General features: G+C 42.4%; 4 protein-coding genes across 7 annotated transcripts in view; 2 read left to right on the forward strand and 2 right to left on the reverse strand.

The window, feature by feature from the left end:
* LOC135493031 (tolloid-like protein 1) overlaps positions 1-4219 on the forward strand; it is a 32462-nt gene extending 28243 nt beyond the window's left edge. Inside the window, exons 14-19 of the mRNA XM_064779800.1 lie at positions 97-280; positions 1057-1310; positions 1442-1655; positions 1831-2008; positions 2501-2573; positions 2761-4219. Coding sequence (XP_064635870.1) covers positions 97-280; positions 1057-1310; positions 1442-1655; positions 1831-2008; positions 2501-2573; positions 2761-2940 — 1083 coding nt within the window. The 3' untranslated portion in view covers positions 2941-4219. The remainder of the gene's footprint in view (positions 1-96; positions 281-1056; positions 1311-1441; positions 1656-1830; positions 2009-2500; positions 2574-2760) is intronic.
* A 648-nt stretch (positions 4220-4867) lies between these two features.
* On the reverse strand, positions 4868-7498 carry LOC135487394 (chymotrypsinogen A-like). Its single transcript, XM_064771054.1, has 7 exons — positions 7447-7498; positions 7249-7337; positions 6860-6945; positions 6236-6507; positions 5830-5993; positions 5342-5396; positions 4868-4996 (listed from the first exon to the last, which is right to left on the reverse strand). The coding sequence occupies exons 1-7, from the start codon at positions 7496-7498 to the stop codon at positions 4890-4892; spliced, it is 825 nt and encodes a 274-aa protein (XP_064627124.1). The 3' UTR covers positions 4868-4889.
* A 679-nt stretch (positions 7499-8177) lies between these two features.
* LOC135493042 (uncharacterized) lies at positions 8178-9565 on the forward strand. Its single transcript, XM_064779861.1, has 2 exons — positions 8178-8407; positions 8676-9565. The coding sequence occupies exons 1-2, from the start codon at positions 8377-8379 to the stop codon at positions 9563-9565; spliced, it is 921 nt and encodes a 306-aa protein (XP_064635931.1). The 5' UTR covers positions 8178-8376.
* Positions 9561-13682, reverse strand: LOC135493033 (cytochrome P450 1A1-like). Of its 4 annotated transcripts, none has more exons than XM_064779825.1 (6): positions 13415-13682; positions 12880-13119; positions 11941-12056; positions 11402-11626; positions 10469-11173; positions 9561-10194 (listed from the first exon to the last, which is right to left on the reverse strand). In XM_064779825.1, the coding sequence occupies exons 1-6, from the start codon at positions 13423-13425 to the stop codon at positions 9992-9994; spliced, it is 1500 nt and encodes a 499-aa protein (XP_064635895.1). In that variant the 5' UTR covers positions 13426-13682; the 3' UTR covers positions 9561-9991. The 4 variants fall into 4 exon arrangements, with proteins under 4 accessions (XP_064635895.1, XP_064635885.1, XP_064635915.1 ...); XM_064779815.1 differs by having other exon boundaries at positions 12880-13122; XM_064779845.1 differs by having other exon boundaries at positions 13107-13218.
* Positions 13683-13987: the final 305 nt, after the last annotated feature.

Here is a 13987-nt window from a genome sequence, read left to right on the forward strand (position 1 = left end):
ATGTGATGAAGTCTATTGATTTATATATTGATTTCCTCAAAATCCCATTTGATATGTAATGGGTTTTTGATGTATATATTCCTTTTGACGTTTCAGCATGATTGTGAATATGACTCGGTTGAGATCAGAAGTGGCCTGGGGACAGAAGCGACCCAGCATGGCACTTACTGCGGCTCGACCATCCCGAATCCCATCACATCTGAGGGCAGCTCTCTCAGAATCGAATTCAACTCGGACAATTCCGTGCAGAAGACAGGCTTCCATGCCGTGTTCCTGACCGGTAAGATTTCGCAGATGGCGTGCTTTCTGTACCGCTTTGTGTTGGATTTACAAACGGACTTCGGCGGCTGTCAGGTCGCTTTGATAGTCATACAGTTTATGCATAATGACAAAAAGGCATTTGAAAATCTACTGCCATCTTTACAGAAAGTAGATAACCATATCTTCGTCAAACTTAAATTCCAACTATCGCCATATTTGATCGGTTAAACAGACTTGTACATTAAAAAAGGTATGACACTCCTATCCATGCCCCTAAGACGAAAGCAAACTCAACGTTCTCTTTTGAATAAGATTGTATTACAAAGAAATACCACGCAAAGGACGAGCGTAGTGAACTTTAATTTCAGACATATCACAAATTCCTCCTGAGGAGATTTTCATGGAGCCTCTTGTAATTAGAGTTCTCCGCTGAGACAAAGGCCATGGTAATAGGATAGGACTATATACGTCTGTCATCCCTGCAGCATACTGAGGGTGTTATAGTCAATGGTATCAGTGTCGAGGAGTACAAGTCAGTCGAAAACAGTCAACCAAACTATTAAATCTTTGATGTTTCGATAGTGACGTCTTGAATTTATTGCAACTTTCCGATAAATAGTCGGAGAAAGATTGTTTAGTTGATATTGGTTTCATTGCGAACTACTGGTATTCGCCGGTGAAAGACAATTTGATAGGTTAAATGAAAGTCCGCCGGCCTATTCTTAATTTCATGACTGTCCTCTCATCTTGATCAATCTCGGGCTACATTATATGGATTTTGGTCTACCGTTACAGACAAAGATGAGTGTGCCACGGACAATGGTGGGTGTCAACACATCTGCAAGAATATGATTGGGAGCTATGAGTGTGCCTGTCACAATGGTTACACCCTCCACCTCAACAAACACGACTGCAAGGAGGGAGGTTGTCAGCATCGCATCACCAGCTCTCAGGGTGAAATCACTAGCCCTAACTGGCCCGATAACTACCCCAGCAGGAAAGACTGTGTCTGGTCGTTCACTGCCGCTGATGGACATAGAATAAAATTGGTAAGCTACAGAAACCTAATTCTTCCTCGTCTTTTCGTGTAATTTTGCAATTCATCACATGAAACCAAAGAAAGCTTTGCGTCGTTCGCTGTGAAGAACCAGCCTTTGTAATTTCATTTCCTAATTTGTAGATATTCAATGACTTTCAACTAGAACCTCATCAGGAATGCAACTACGATCACATCGAGTTGTTTGATGGTCTAAACGGGAAGTCCCGGAGTCTGGGCAGTTACTGTGGCAGTAAGGTACCAGACCCTATCACCGCCAGCGGGAACGAAATGTATATGGTATTCTACTCAGATGCATCAGTTCAGAGGAAGGGATTCCACGCTACTCACACAACTGGTACGTCTCACTGATCATTCCACCATTCCTCAGGCAGTTCAGTCACTTTTGGTAAATGTAGGTGGAGAAAAAAACTCAATGAATCCTCTCTGGCGATATTACTTGGAAGCTGAAAATAGCCACCGATGACCCAAGAGGCGTTCACATATCTGATTTGGTTGTTTAATTATTTCAGTTTGTGGTGGCCGTCTCGTAGCTTCGTCGTCAGTCAAGGAGCTCTTTTCGCACGCGAAATATGGCGACCAGAGTTATGAAAACAAGCAAGATTGTGATTGGGTGATAGAGGCTCCAGGGGAGTTTACCATTCGCTTTAAATTCTTGACGTTTGAGGTGGAGGATGAAGTGGATTGTGGGTAAGATTCCATCCGATTCGACTGACTTGGAACAAAGCAAAGAAGCTTCTTCTCAAGTGTCTTGGAATAATTATGCGGACGTCGTCAGACAAAAAGTGGGCTTGAAAGGACCATTGCCTGGTATCTCTAGCAGCAGCTGTTTCTTTTCCAATAAACTGCTGGTAATAGCAACAAGGTAGCCTCAGCGGATGCACATTAACCTACAAATCATTGATCAGTTGGCTTTCCTGGTGCAAGGTGACAAGTAATTGCGAGATTTTGTGACAATTTCAAATTGTCCTCTTACAAATTTCACTGATGTACAAAGAGCCCAATGGTATGCATCGAAAACGACATATCTTCGACCAGTTGTTGTTGACAACGACAACTGAGGCTTTTGAGTAAGTCGCGTGGAGGGTCTGACATGTAGGTCGTCTGGTATGCAGTAGTTTGTACTTCATATCAGTAATGATGCTAATTGTTCTGATTGAATTTTTTAATTAAATCTTGTAGGTATGATTATGTAGATGTGTATGATGGAGAGACAGATCATTCTAGGCTTATCAATAGATACTGTGGATCGAAGGTAAGATTGGAATCATTTTTACTGTTAAGAAAGCATGGGTGGATGTAATGAAACACCGTTAGCTGATAGGCGAGGCATCTCTACTTGATAGCCTAAGGTATTGACTGAACTCCGTATAGTCTGGAGGTACATGTACTCAAGATTTTCGCCCCACCCCGATCCTTCACGTTTTATGCTTCCATTACAGCCACCTCCAGAAATCACCTCAAGCGGGTCCAGCCTTCTGGTGCGGTTCAAATCAGACGACACGATCGGTTGGAAAGGATTTTCTGCGGCTTATGTCTTGTCTAACTCAGGTCATCTGTCAAAGAACTCCATGGACACAATAGGGTCAGCCATAATCGTGACTGAGCCCCGAGACACCTAAGGTGCTGTTAGTGACATCGTGATGGACACTTTTGGGGCGTCAGTTGATGCAGGATATTTGGTAATGGATTGATTTTGAGTGTCTATTGCTCCTTTAATTGTGAAGGTGTCGTCACTAAGGCCAATGTTGGAATCGTAGGACCAATGTTACGTTCTGCAAATGAAATGGACGATAAGCCCGTTATTACATCAAAATATGGGACAACCTTTTCGTTGGAGATTTGCTCTTTAATGACTTTCGGAGTTTTATTCGGTGGGTGAACGACTGCCAGTTACTGTACAAGTACTCTCATTACTCAGTCATTCTGTAGGTGACGGAATTAATTGCAATTCTGGCTGTTTCACATGTGCAGTGGATAGAATAGACTAGGATGAAGCTTTGCACATCAATGTTGGCAGGAGACTTTTTAGTGAGACTGGAATCTGCTCTTCAATTATATCTGTTTGTAAATATTATTCAATGTGAAACAATAATTTGGCCTGTCATCAGGTTGTGCCTGGACCAGGAGTTTTAAAAAATGCACATTTATAGACGGATTTAGAAGTCAATGCACACGTCCTTTTTGGACTGCCAAAGTTAATTAAAATATATTGTATATCCATAAGAAAAAAAATCGTCAAAGGGCTCGGATGAAGAAAAATATATTTACTCAATTTGCATATCTCTAACATCGAGATTGCGCTGGATCCCAAAACTAGATCTTGGAAGAAATCGGCTGAGATTTTGCACAGTGGCCCACTAAAAGGATGTGGACATTTACTTCTGAAGCCATCTATGAATATCTGTACAGAAGGCAAAAGTATAAATATTTTACATTCTCCTTGACGTGGTAGTTGGAAACAGTGTCTGTGTTATATATAGTTTTAATGTCTCAAGAGGTCCCTGGTACAAATGTAGATTGGGCCTAAAAAATACCTAACCGTAAATTTTAACATGTAACACAGTAGTCAACGGGTCGGTAGCTAGCAGGTCCTCATATCATATCATATTAAAAGTGGCCGAGTTGAAACTTTAACTCCGTAATGTGGATGTTTCAGTATAGTAAAAGAGTTTTATCCATTTATCAACAATTCACACCGACGGACACGCACATAATGCCGTTACTAGGACGATATGCTAGGGTTTTACCAGTATTACATATGTATTTCATCAATGTGTTTACCGAATTATCATATCAAATGTAATGGTATATTAATGTTTTATTGTCAGATTACAATGTAGTAGAAAAACAAGTAAAAGTATTTACCAGTAATCTGTGACCACAGTGTTACAAATCAAACTATGTGTTCTATATCTCCGTCTATAATGATGTGTTTATAGTGAACTGGACAACTGACTTTCTTATCCCTGTCTGGTAAGGGCATGCCATTCCGTTTAGGGGATCACTAAGTTTCATTGACGTACTGAATCTTCGTGAAAAAGAATTGCCCTGGAATGGTGCTTGGCAACTACTGGTGACTGGTAAGTGCTACCCCTCTTGCAGTGCTACTGCAGGTCACTTATACCGCAGAAGATCCAATCCCAAGACAGATCAAATAAGGTATGTGAATGTTACGCAGTGTGTATACATGTAGGTGGCGGAGCAGTCATGAATATGGCTAATGTCGATGACGATAAGAATTTTTGCTAGATCGGGCTTCCATCTTGACCCATCAGAGAGATAAATCACAGGCAATGTTACCCAGATTATTCCAGCATTCTCCATAGCAGAGGTAATACTTTGTCAGGTTCGATGTTTACAGCTTCTCGGGTTTCAGGTGAAGATGACGTCAAATGGTAGGCCAAATACTCTGCTTTGGCTAAACCGCCAATCACTTCAATGAATACTTCCAGTTTTTCTAACCTCAAAACGATGATTTGAAACAAACTGACAGGTAAAAGAAATAACACAAACTATTATGAGAGGAATGAGAAAATCTTAAGATTTCTTCCTGAAGCTGAAATAACATTTAATAATTCTGCATGACGTAGTTGATCCAATCGACTTGGCCAGTGACACGAGTGTAGACACCGGGGGACCTCGCCTTGGCGCATCCTATTCCCCAACTTGTAACACCTGTAAGTGGAAAATGATATGTGAACGACAGAAAAACTTTGGTTCATGTTTCCTTATCTCAGTGTCTCCACACAAGGAACAACTGAAAAGAACATGACTTCCCAATAGGGGAACACTCCAAGACTTTACATCGGTAAAAATGAAGTAATGTACTATGAAAGTGCGAAGGAAATTACGATGCAGCTTGTCAGATTTTGCTCCATCCTGGTAATAAACAGCTCCACATACAGACCCACAGCGGTCATATAACCAGAGTGAAAGGCCCTGAACTTGGTTGACCATGGCCCTTGCTTTGCATTTTTGTAGCGAAATATAGATTGCTATCTGGTAACGTCGATGGCTTACCTGCCAGGTACCATCTTCCGCTAACTGATGTGACTAAAGGACCACCGCTGTCTCCCTATAATAGCATGAGGAAGGATTTGTAGAGGTATGAGGTGGGGGAAAATCTAAATTTAATCCAAAGACATCGAATAATAAAATAGATAAAATTTCACCGATCACAAGCAGTAAAAGTTGTCGAAACGTAGGTCCTTCTAAAGTCTGCAGTTGGTTTTCGAGATTGTGTGGAACTCTAGGTTGGTAAATAGGATCCGGTCTTACTTCAAATCAAAGCAAATCTGCCGAATTTGCTGTACGCAAATTGTTTGAAGATCATTATATATCTTTTCGACTACTGGCATCGTGATTCCGAGAAGACTGAAAATTGCTTGAAAATTCACCTTTTTATGAAAAGGAAATGACAATTGCTCAATGTTCATTCTGGAGTGGGGCCAACATTTGACTATTTGCTGATGTCAATACAGTTTTGAGCATCAAGAAGAGTCACTTGCCTGGCATGAGTCCATACCGCCATTGCTATATCCGGCACAGATCATGTAGCTGGAGGAGTAGTCACTGCCGTAGTAACGGGACGAGCCGCATGTTGAGGAAGAGATGATGGGGACAGCCACCTGCTGGAGAGTGGTACTGGCGGCCTTCTCGACCCTCTTTAAACCTACATATTGTACAATAGTATGGTTAAGTCTGAGAAGCTGACTGAGAATTGTTCTAAACTATTGGCCTACATGTGAGCAGAATGCTTCCTTCTGCCGTATTCTCCCAAAAGAACTCGAATGTTGCTGAACCAGTTGCCATATACAGTTACAGTGTGAATGGTATATACTCATCATTAAAAGCCCAGATGCCCTCTTCAAATATATACATGTTGGCTAGACATCCCAAGACTGGTGAACTTACCCTGTGCACTAGTTTCACCCCATCCCGTGGCATAGCATGTCCTGCCGGTGCCGAAGTACTGGGTCTTGGATGGAAGGCACACTGCACTTACAGCACTGTTGAAGGTCGCCTTGGTGGACAGCTTGATCAAGGCAATGTCATTATGCATTGTGTTGGAGTTGTAGCTACCATGCGTGTATATTGCGGCTACACGAAGATTCTGCTGTGTAGCTTCGGACCTTGTCAGTTTATGCTTTCCCGCATAGACCAACCAGCTGCTGGTTGAGCCACCGCTGAAAGATTGAAGCAGTATTGAATGGCTAGCTATCATTGTGGACATGCACGCTGCAATCATACATTATACAGCCAGGAAGACAGTACTGACAGTCCAATGACCATATTCTTTGTTATTTAGGGTGGGCAAGTGTATATTTTAATGCCACCGGTGTATAGCCGATGGAAAACGCGCCCGATTGGTACTGAAACACCCTGTATAACAAAGAATGTGACCAATTCACTCCCTCTTCGCCCTTGGTATATAGTTTGTACGTTTGCACGCCGTGTATAGGTGAAGATTTGCAATGCAACAAAAACCGCGCACTGCCCCAAAAGAAAACCGACTAGCCTTTGTCGAGCGTTACTTACGCAAAGCAATGGGCAGCAGTCACTACCCATTCTTCATCGATGAGGGAGCCGCCGCATACCTGCTGACCATTGTAATACAGGGCAACCTAAAAAGACACACCATTTTATTGCTTTCATTGATGACCGTAGGCGGGTGCAAAGATATGCAACAGCAAGGAAGCAGAGAATTGGCATGGATGACATACCATCATCATAACGATTCATCGTCGGATCGGAGATACTCCTAAAACAAGCCATTGTAATTTGCGATATCTTCATTTTTTCGTTTTGGTACAAATTTAGCTGGTCATCCCCGGAGTCATCTAACCGCATTTCCAAAGTGAAGGCATTCTAAACCCTATAACGGTGTTTTCATTTGCCGCGTCAACGCGAGCATCACATTATCTTACCTGCCATGGCCAACTGTTTGGGTTAGCCTCTTTCCCTCCAACGATACGGGTGACGGAAAGATCGGGCGCATAGGTAGGTAGGCCACACCCTAAAAATTACAAGATAGGCACAGAAATATAAGGACCAGGGTCAAACAGAATGCACCAAAACTGGCAAATAATTAATATAAAAAATTGGCGCCACGTATAGTTGTATACCATTTGCGATGGCAGCCAAACAGGCCAGCGTGATTGCTGTAGTCCAAGCCATTTTTGAAGTCCGTGTCAGGCATGAATTTGAAGTCACCGTTGCTTTTAATGAATGCTAATCTAATCGGTTCCATACCTATGATCCGATAACGATATATTCAGGTGTTACGGTCCCAGCGCACCCCAAACCTGAAATGACCGTTGAACGTGACGAAGTATAGTGCTACCCCATTACGACGAAGTGCAAGACTGTTCACGCAATCGCCGTTCAATATATACCTGTATATCAGTGAAATTTTGCCCCAATATCAATTGAGCACATCAGAATTGCTTGAATATTAACCCTGGAAGCTTCAAGGTGATCTTTGAGAGCCAAACGAACTTTGCTAGTCTCCGACGACTACTAAAAGTTCATCGGATGACCATCCGAGACTTCGTTGATCTGTTCGCCTCCGCCATCTTCTTTTCTCATCATTTGTACCTCTAGTCAAGCTTTCCGATCGCCGCCCTGACCATTTTACCATTCTAGATGCTCATGAGCATATCGACGGTTGCTCAAGTATCCCCACGCCATCATGAGGAAATCAGGGGTTAATGTTCGCTTCTCCGGCCCTGACATTGACCCCTGATTTCTTCAGGATGCCTCACGCAGGTGCAGGAATAAATCCGTAGTCTCAGCAAGCATATATTTATCTAGGATTCATATTACTGACATTCATTACAGGAGAGCCCAGCTACTATATGTTTGACAGTATATTCTAAGTATACTATCCAACGTTCCAGCTGCATGGCGATGGCCAAATCAGTGCACCAGCTGCTGGACAGGCTGCGGCTAATTGCCGGCAATCAAATGAGACTGATGTATACGCACAAGGTCCATAATATTATGGTTTTACCAGTGCAGCCTGCATATCTCTTCAAAGTAAAGCTGTTCCAAACATGGTAGCATTTGAATCTTATTCCTATTCTGGTAAGTTATACACCCTTTTTTATATATCTTATATCCGAAGAGACAATTCGTCGTAATCTACAGGCAATTCTCGTACGAGTTTTGACCGTCAAATTTCAAAATCCGTGAGGCTTAGCTAAAAATATTGGTTGCCAATTCAATGTTACTGCCTCAAATTCAATTATGAACGCTTTCAGAGAAACAATACATATCTAAAATGGATTCCCTCAAGTGAGTGAGATCGGTGCCAGGCAATAGTCATTATTTTACTACAATCCTCATTTTTCAGGAAGGTATGGCCAGAAGAGGTGGGTTGGAAGACGAATCTACGTTACGCTTGCTTTAGTCAGTTTCATCACAGTCATGACATATTTATGTCACCTTCGGCGTAAAGTGGAAGGACGGCTCTTTTTCAAACATCGGGGTCAAGTAGAAAGTGACATTTCAATACTAGTTTACAAGAAGCCATTCTGTTATCCATCGCACAGTCTGATGAGCAGTGACGTGTGTGCATTAATACACCAGTTCATAAATGCTGATGATTTTCGACTTCTGATGGATATCTTCGATAATTTTAAAGAAATGGCTGAAGTGAAAGGCTGGCAGTATTTCATCTTCATGGGAACCCTCCTGGGCTCTTGGCGTCATCACGGCCAAATCAAGTGGGACGCAGATATTGACGTATTTCTCAACATTTCCGTCCGCGATGACGTCATTAACACTTTAAGTGCCCTACCAGGGTATAATGTAGTGCAAAGGGAGTCTGTTAAGATGTTGAAAATGCAATCGGATTCGTCTTACCAGGAAGTTGTAGACAATGTTATGGGAACATGGTGGTGGCCTGCCATGGATATATTCTTTTATGAAGAAAACGCAACACATGTTTTTGACGCTGATCCAAAGCGGCGTTGGGGTTTGTTGCAACCAAAAACTGCAGTTTTTCCACTTCGGATGAGACCTTTTGAAAAACATAGCGTCCCCGTACCTAACAAACCAGAGATGTGCCTTGAACGAATGTATGGCAGCGGTTACATGGATGACTGTGTGGGCCTGAAGATATCCGTCAAATGTGAGGCTTTACGGGATATCACGCCGCTTGTTGATAGAAAACAACGCGGGCAGTTTCCAGTAGAGACTTTGAGGATAGGCGACATTATTATTCAACAAGTAAAAATTTAAAAGTAGCAATTCTTTATTTATCATCACGGATCTAAAGACCTCGATATATACTTGCATGTATTACGTCGATACTGACCCAAAATTGATACTTGGAATACGTTAGCAAACAATCTTCTTTATTTTATTTTATATTGTAGATTTCCGACTTGCAAAATTCATGAGCAGAAATTCTACCCCTTAACAGCAGCATCTACATCAAAGCAATCAGAAAATATCGTGAATATATGTATGATTGTCAGCGGGACCCCGACCCGGCATCCCGTAGGCTATTGGCGAAAGAGCATGCTCACAGCCACAAGAATCACCTTTTTGTTCATGACAGTTGATACACAACATACATATTTTTCGCCATTTGACAGATCTAGATCTGCTGTTGGTGACGACCAAGATAAATTTCATAGCGTTTGCACCGGCCTACTAAGTCTCTTATGAAGTCGCTCTCGGTGTCGCGATTATCTTGAAGTCGACCGGCATGTTGACGACCCCCTCACCAGGCATGGCAAGGTCGGCGAAGTTTTTCGATGGGACCTCATTCTCTGGGAAGCTGAAGGTGAATTGTTGAAGCAAGTTTGCGAGGAAGAGGAATATAACTTGTCTCGCCAACGGCTCTCCCATGCAGCTTCGTTTCCCTGCAAGAAAGTTGAAGTGTAAATGTCATGCAGTTCGAAAAGCAGTTATTTGATGCCGTATACTTCCGCCAACTATTGCAGAAAACGCCAGCCTGGAGAGCTAGTTATGATTACCATGACCATTTAGTTGTTTTCGCGGCTTCGTTGTTGCTCATGCCACATTGATGCACAGATCATCTACTGCAACTTCTCATCAATACTTGTACAGTAGTGTATAGAAGAACAATCATAGAAGAATACCAATTTTAAGGAGATACGCTGTCCTATAACTCACCAATGGCAAAACCTGCCCATCCCTTATTCTTACTGTCGCATGTTCCATCTTTCAGCATGAATCGCTCAGGGTTGAAGTCATCAGGATTCTCAAACACCTCGGGGTCCTTGTGCATGTTATCCCAGTTGGCAAAGTAGGCAGTATCTTTTGGGATCATGTAACCTAAGATTTCAACATCTTCTTTCGTTTTTAAGAGAAGTGACGTAGGAACAGGGGTCGTGATCCGAATCGTCTCCATAAACGTAGCTTCTAAAAACTGTAAATCTTTCTTATCGCTCTGCAGCGGTCGGCGCCCTCCTATAGCATCTTCGATTTCATGTTGAGCCTTTGCTTGGAACTCTGGGTAATGTGCCATGAAGTAGATCCACCAACGAATGGTCCCAACTATCGTGTCCGTCCCGTCCCCCCAGAATGACATGATGAAGTTGAGGATTTCATCATTGTCCTGCTTGTTTAGGATGCAAATGTCGACAAAGCAGCACGGATTGTCCGGATCAAATTCAGCTCGGCGTTCTTCTATCGAGGCGGTGAACCACTTGAGCATCCGTCTGACTGCTGGGACGCTTTTCGCGACGCACTTCCGAGGAAAGAAGCGTAAGATTGGGATGACATCAGCTTCACAGACTGGCCTTAACTCGGCAAACCATATTTCCGTGTCATCCAAGACCTGGTTGAATCCTTTATCATTCGGCTTGTACCTGCGACCTTAGGAAGCAAAATCAAGTGTAAATTATTCAATTATTTTCCAAAACAAAGCAATATCATAATATGGTGGTTCATGGAGAGTCGTCTTCAAGAGGCTTGTTTTGCAAACCATACGAACGACAAGTCGACCTACAAAGTATCCGGTGAAGAGATGTTGATCCGCTAAAGAAAGACGCGGTTGCAGAGACTTTTCTTTCCCGTTCTTGTTGAGACGGGGGTATCACTTACCGAAGAGGACAGACGGAAGTGCTTGTGCCCCATAAATCCATAATTCATCTCTAAAGAAAAATGGCATGCCCTTGTGGCTGTTGAACGCCGCAGCAGTTGAGTCTATCAACCCTTCTATGTTTTCTTGAAAGCCTGGCAGACCGTATCCAAACTTTTTCAAGTTCGCCATGCCGAATTTCCTTCTGGCTTTGAACTTAACAGTGAAGTCATCTTTAAACAGGTTCTCTGAAATTGGTATACCTGTCTGAAAATTCTATTCCGTTATAGTTTGGGCTGGAACAAAAAGGTCTATCATCAGGCGTTGTCATGCAGATAGACTTGTTTTGGGTTATATATAATACAACTAGCACTCTAAGACACCGAGTGCTACCACGCTCGAGGCAATGTTAAAAAGGACCAAGTTTAATTGGCCGATCCATCTATTAACATGGTCCACATCTGGCAATAACATTAAGAAGAGGAAACCCAGTCCGTAAGGTCTGCGAAGGCCCTGTTAATTGAGCACAACCCGATTTTTTCAGATTTGGTTTACCCTGTACCTGGGTTAAGTTCAAAAAGATCAAAACCATGAGAGTATGGCCTTCCTGCCCAAGCATTCGGGTTCTTGTAGAAAGCTTCCTGCATTGACTTCGTTCCGTTGAGAATTACCAATGGGCTGAAAAGTAGAATAAGCTATTTTGTTATATTTTCATTAGGAAAATTGAAAAACACCAACATATTCGACAACAGCGGGTAATAGCGAATTCAGATGCTTTTTGACGACATGCGGCACACTATGCACAAATAACGTGCTGAAAACTGGATCAATTCCAACTTAAATTGATTTTGAAGTGATAACCTTGCAGATATCAGCTCAGTGTTACCAAAGTTATGTGACGATATATATAATTGGCATTTGGATTAATAATGGCATGGCCTTTATGATATACGGCCGGGGCCTTATTACCGCTCTCCTGTGACCCGATCATGGACTGATTGTCATCGTTGACCTTGATCATTGATCACATCTTCCGGATCTCTTTATATATATGTTTATTTCGTACATCAAAAAGGTACATATTTTACAGTGACATGGTGTGCAAAGTGCTGGGTGCAGTGGTTACAAGTGATTACTAGTCTATTTCGATATCAATTACATAATATTACAACGGGTGCCAACATGTGTTACATTACACATAAATATTGTATTATTTCCTCCCTTTCAATGGTTGTCAGTATGTCAACTGCATGTCTCCTTAATTTTATTAACTCTCTTATTTGCACTGCAACCTGTCTTTCTCTTTCTGTGGCCTGTAGGAAATGTTAATCACTCATTAAACCAAGTGAATTTCTGTACACCCCAATAGAACCTTCTTTATCGAAGCCGTATTTGTGACTGATGTGCTTCAGACTATTTCCCAAGCCACTGTTGCTGCCCAGTTTAAGTAGGGTAACACTCATTTGGACGTATTCATTTGACAAGGAACTCTGACACTTACTTGTTAAAAAGATAGACCGTGAATATATCGCCATATTTCTCGCCGATCTTCGTAAAGTCCAGGTGCCAATCATGGGACAACCACGGCCAATAGCCAAGGTAGGGCAACCCCCAAGGACCCGGGGGAAGACGGGTGGAGAAGTTCTTTGATAGGACGTAGCCAATGAGTACGGTGACTACCGCAGTGAGGATGACTGTTAGACCCAGGGATAGGTCAAAGTCACTTACAGCCAACATGGCGCTGCTGAAGGAGAGGATGAAGTGGTTACAAAAAATGACACGAACTCTTCTCACATCCCATTCCTCAGTGTCCCCAGGTCGACACAGCAAGGGCTGTCACCTGAAGGAAGAATTAAACTCGTAGGTCTTGTCAGCAGCTCATTCAAAATAGTGAACGACAGGGCATTCCCCTTTTTAAAAATAATTGAGTTGAGAGCATGTCAGCTATAAGCTCATTATTTGCTCTTTAGGCATGTAAGTCCACTGTCCCTTGTTCGTCTAAGAAGATTTCCTTCTTCTCCATACAAGTCACCTACCGCTTGTTCATCAAAGAAACTCTTGCTTCGCACTAGCCCTAATTTGCTGCAACTTTCTACTGCTGTTCCAAATCTCTCCGCGATGGAAAACAATGTTTGAGGCTAATCGAAACGCTCACAAAATCCAGAGAAAATCATGGAAGCATAACTGAAATATGAATTTGAAATGATATGCCTTGAAGGCGCCGTCCTATAAAGGTATCAAAGGCTTGAGATTTACACCACCAAAACTAAATGGGTCGAATTAGATCAGTCCGAAGATTTTCAGTTTGTATGTACATAATACGCAAATAGCAATGAAACACATTAGCGAACCATATGTCATATATACTTGGTAGTAGGCCTCGGCCTGTAAGTAAGAGAAGAATTACCTCCTGACGATGACGTTGACAATGACGATAATGATGGCGACGGCGATGACGATGCCGTGGTCATTTTATTTAGTCCAGCTGCTAAGCTTAGAATTGTGCATTTTAATGGGGAAAGTATGAAATTTGGTAGGATGGTAAAACAGCCCCTAGGGGTCATTTATCGATTAAGACCCTAATTTTTTACGCCCCCAGGCGGTCGCCA

Source organism: Lineus longissimus, chromosome 1, assembly GCF_910592395.1.
Source record: "Lineus longissimus chromosome 1, tnLinLong1.2, whole genome shotgun sequence".
In the NCBI taxonomy this organism is placed as follows: domain Eukaryota; kingdom Metazoa; phylum Nemertea; class Pilidiophora; order Heteronemertea; family Lineidae; genus Lineus; species Lineus longissimus.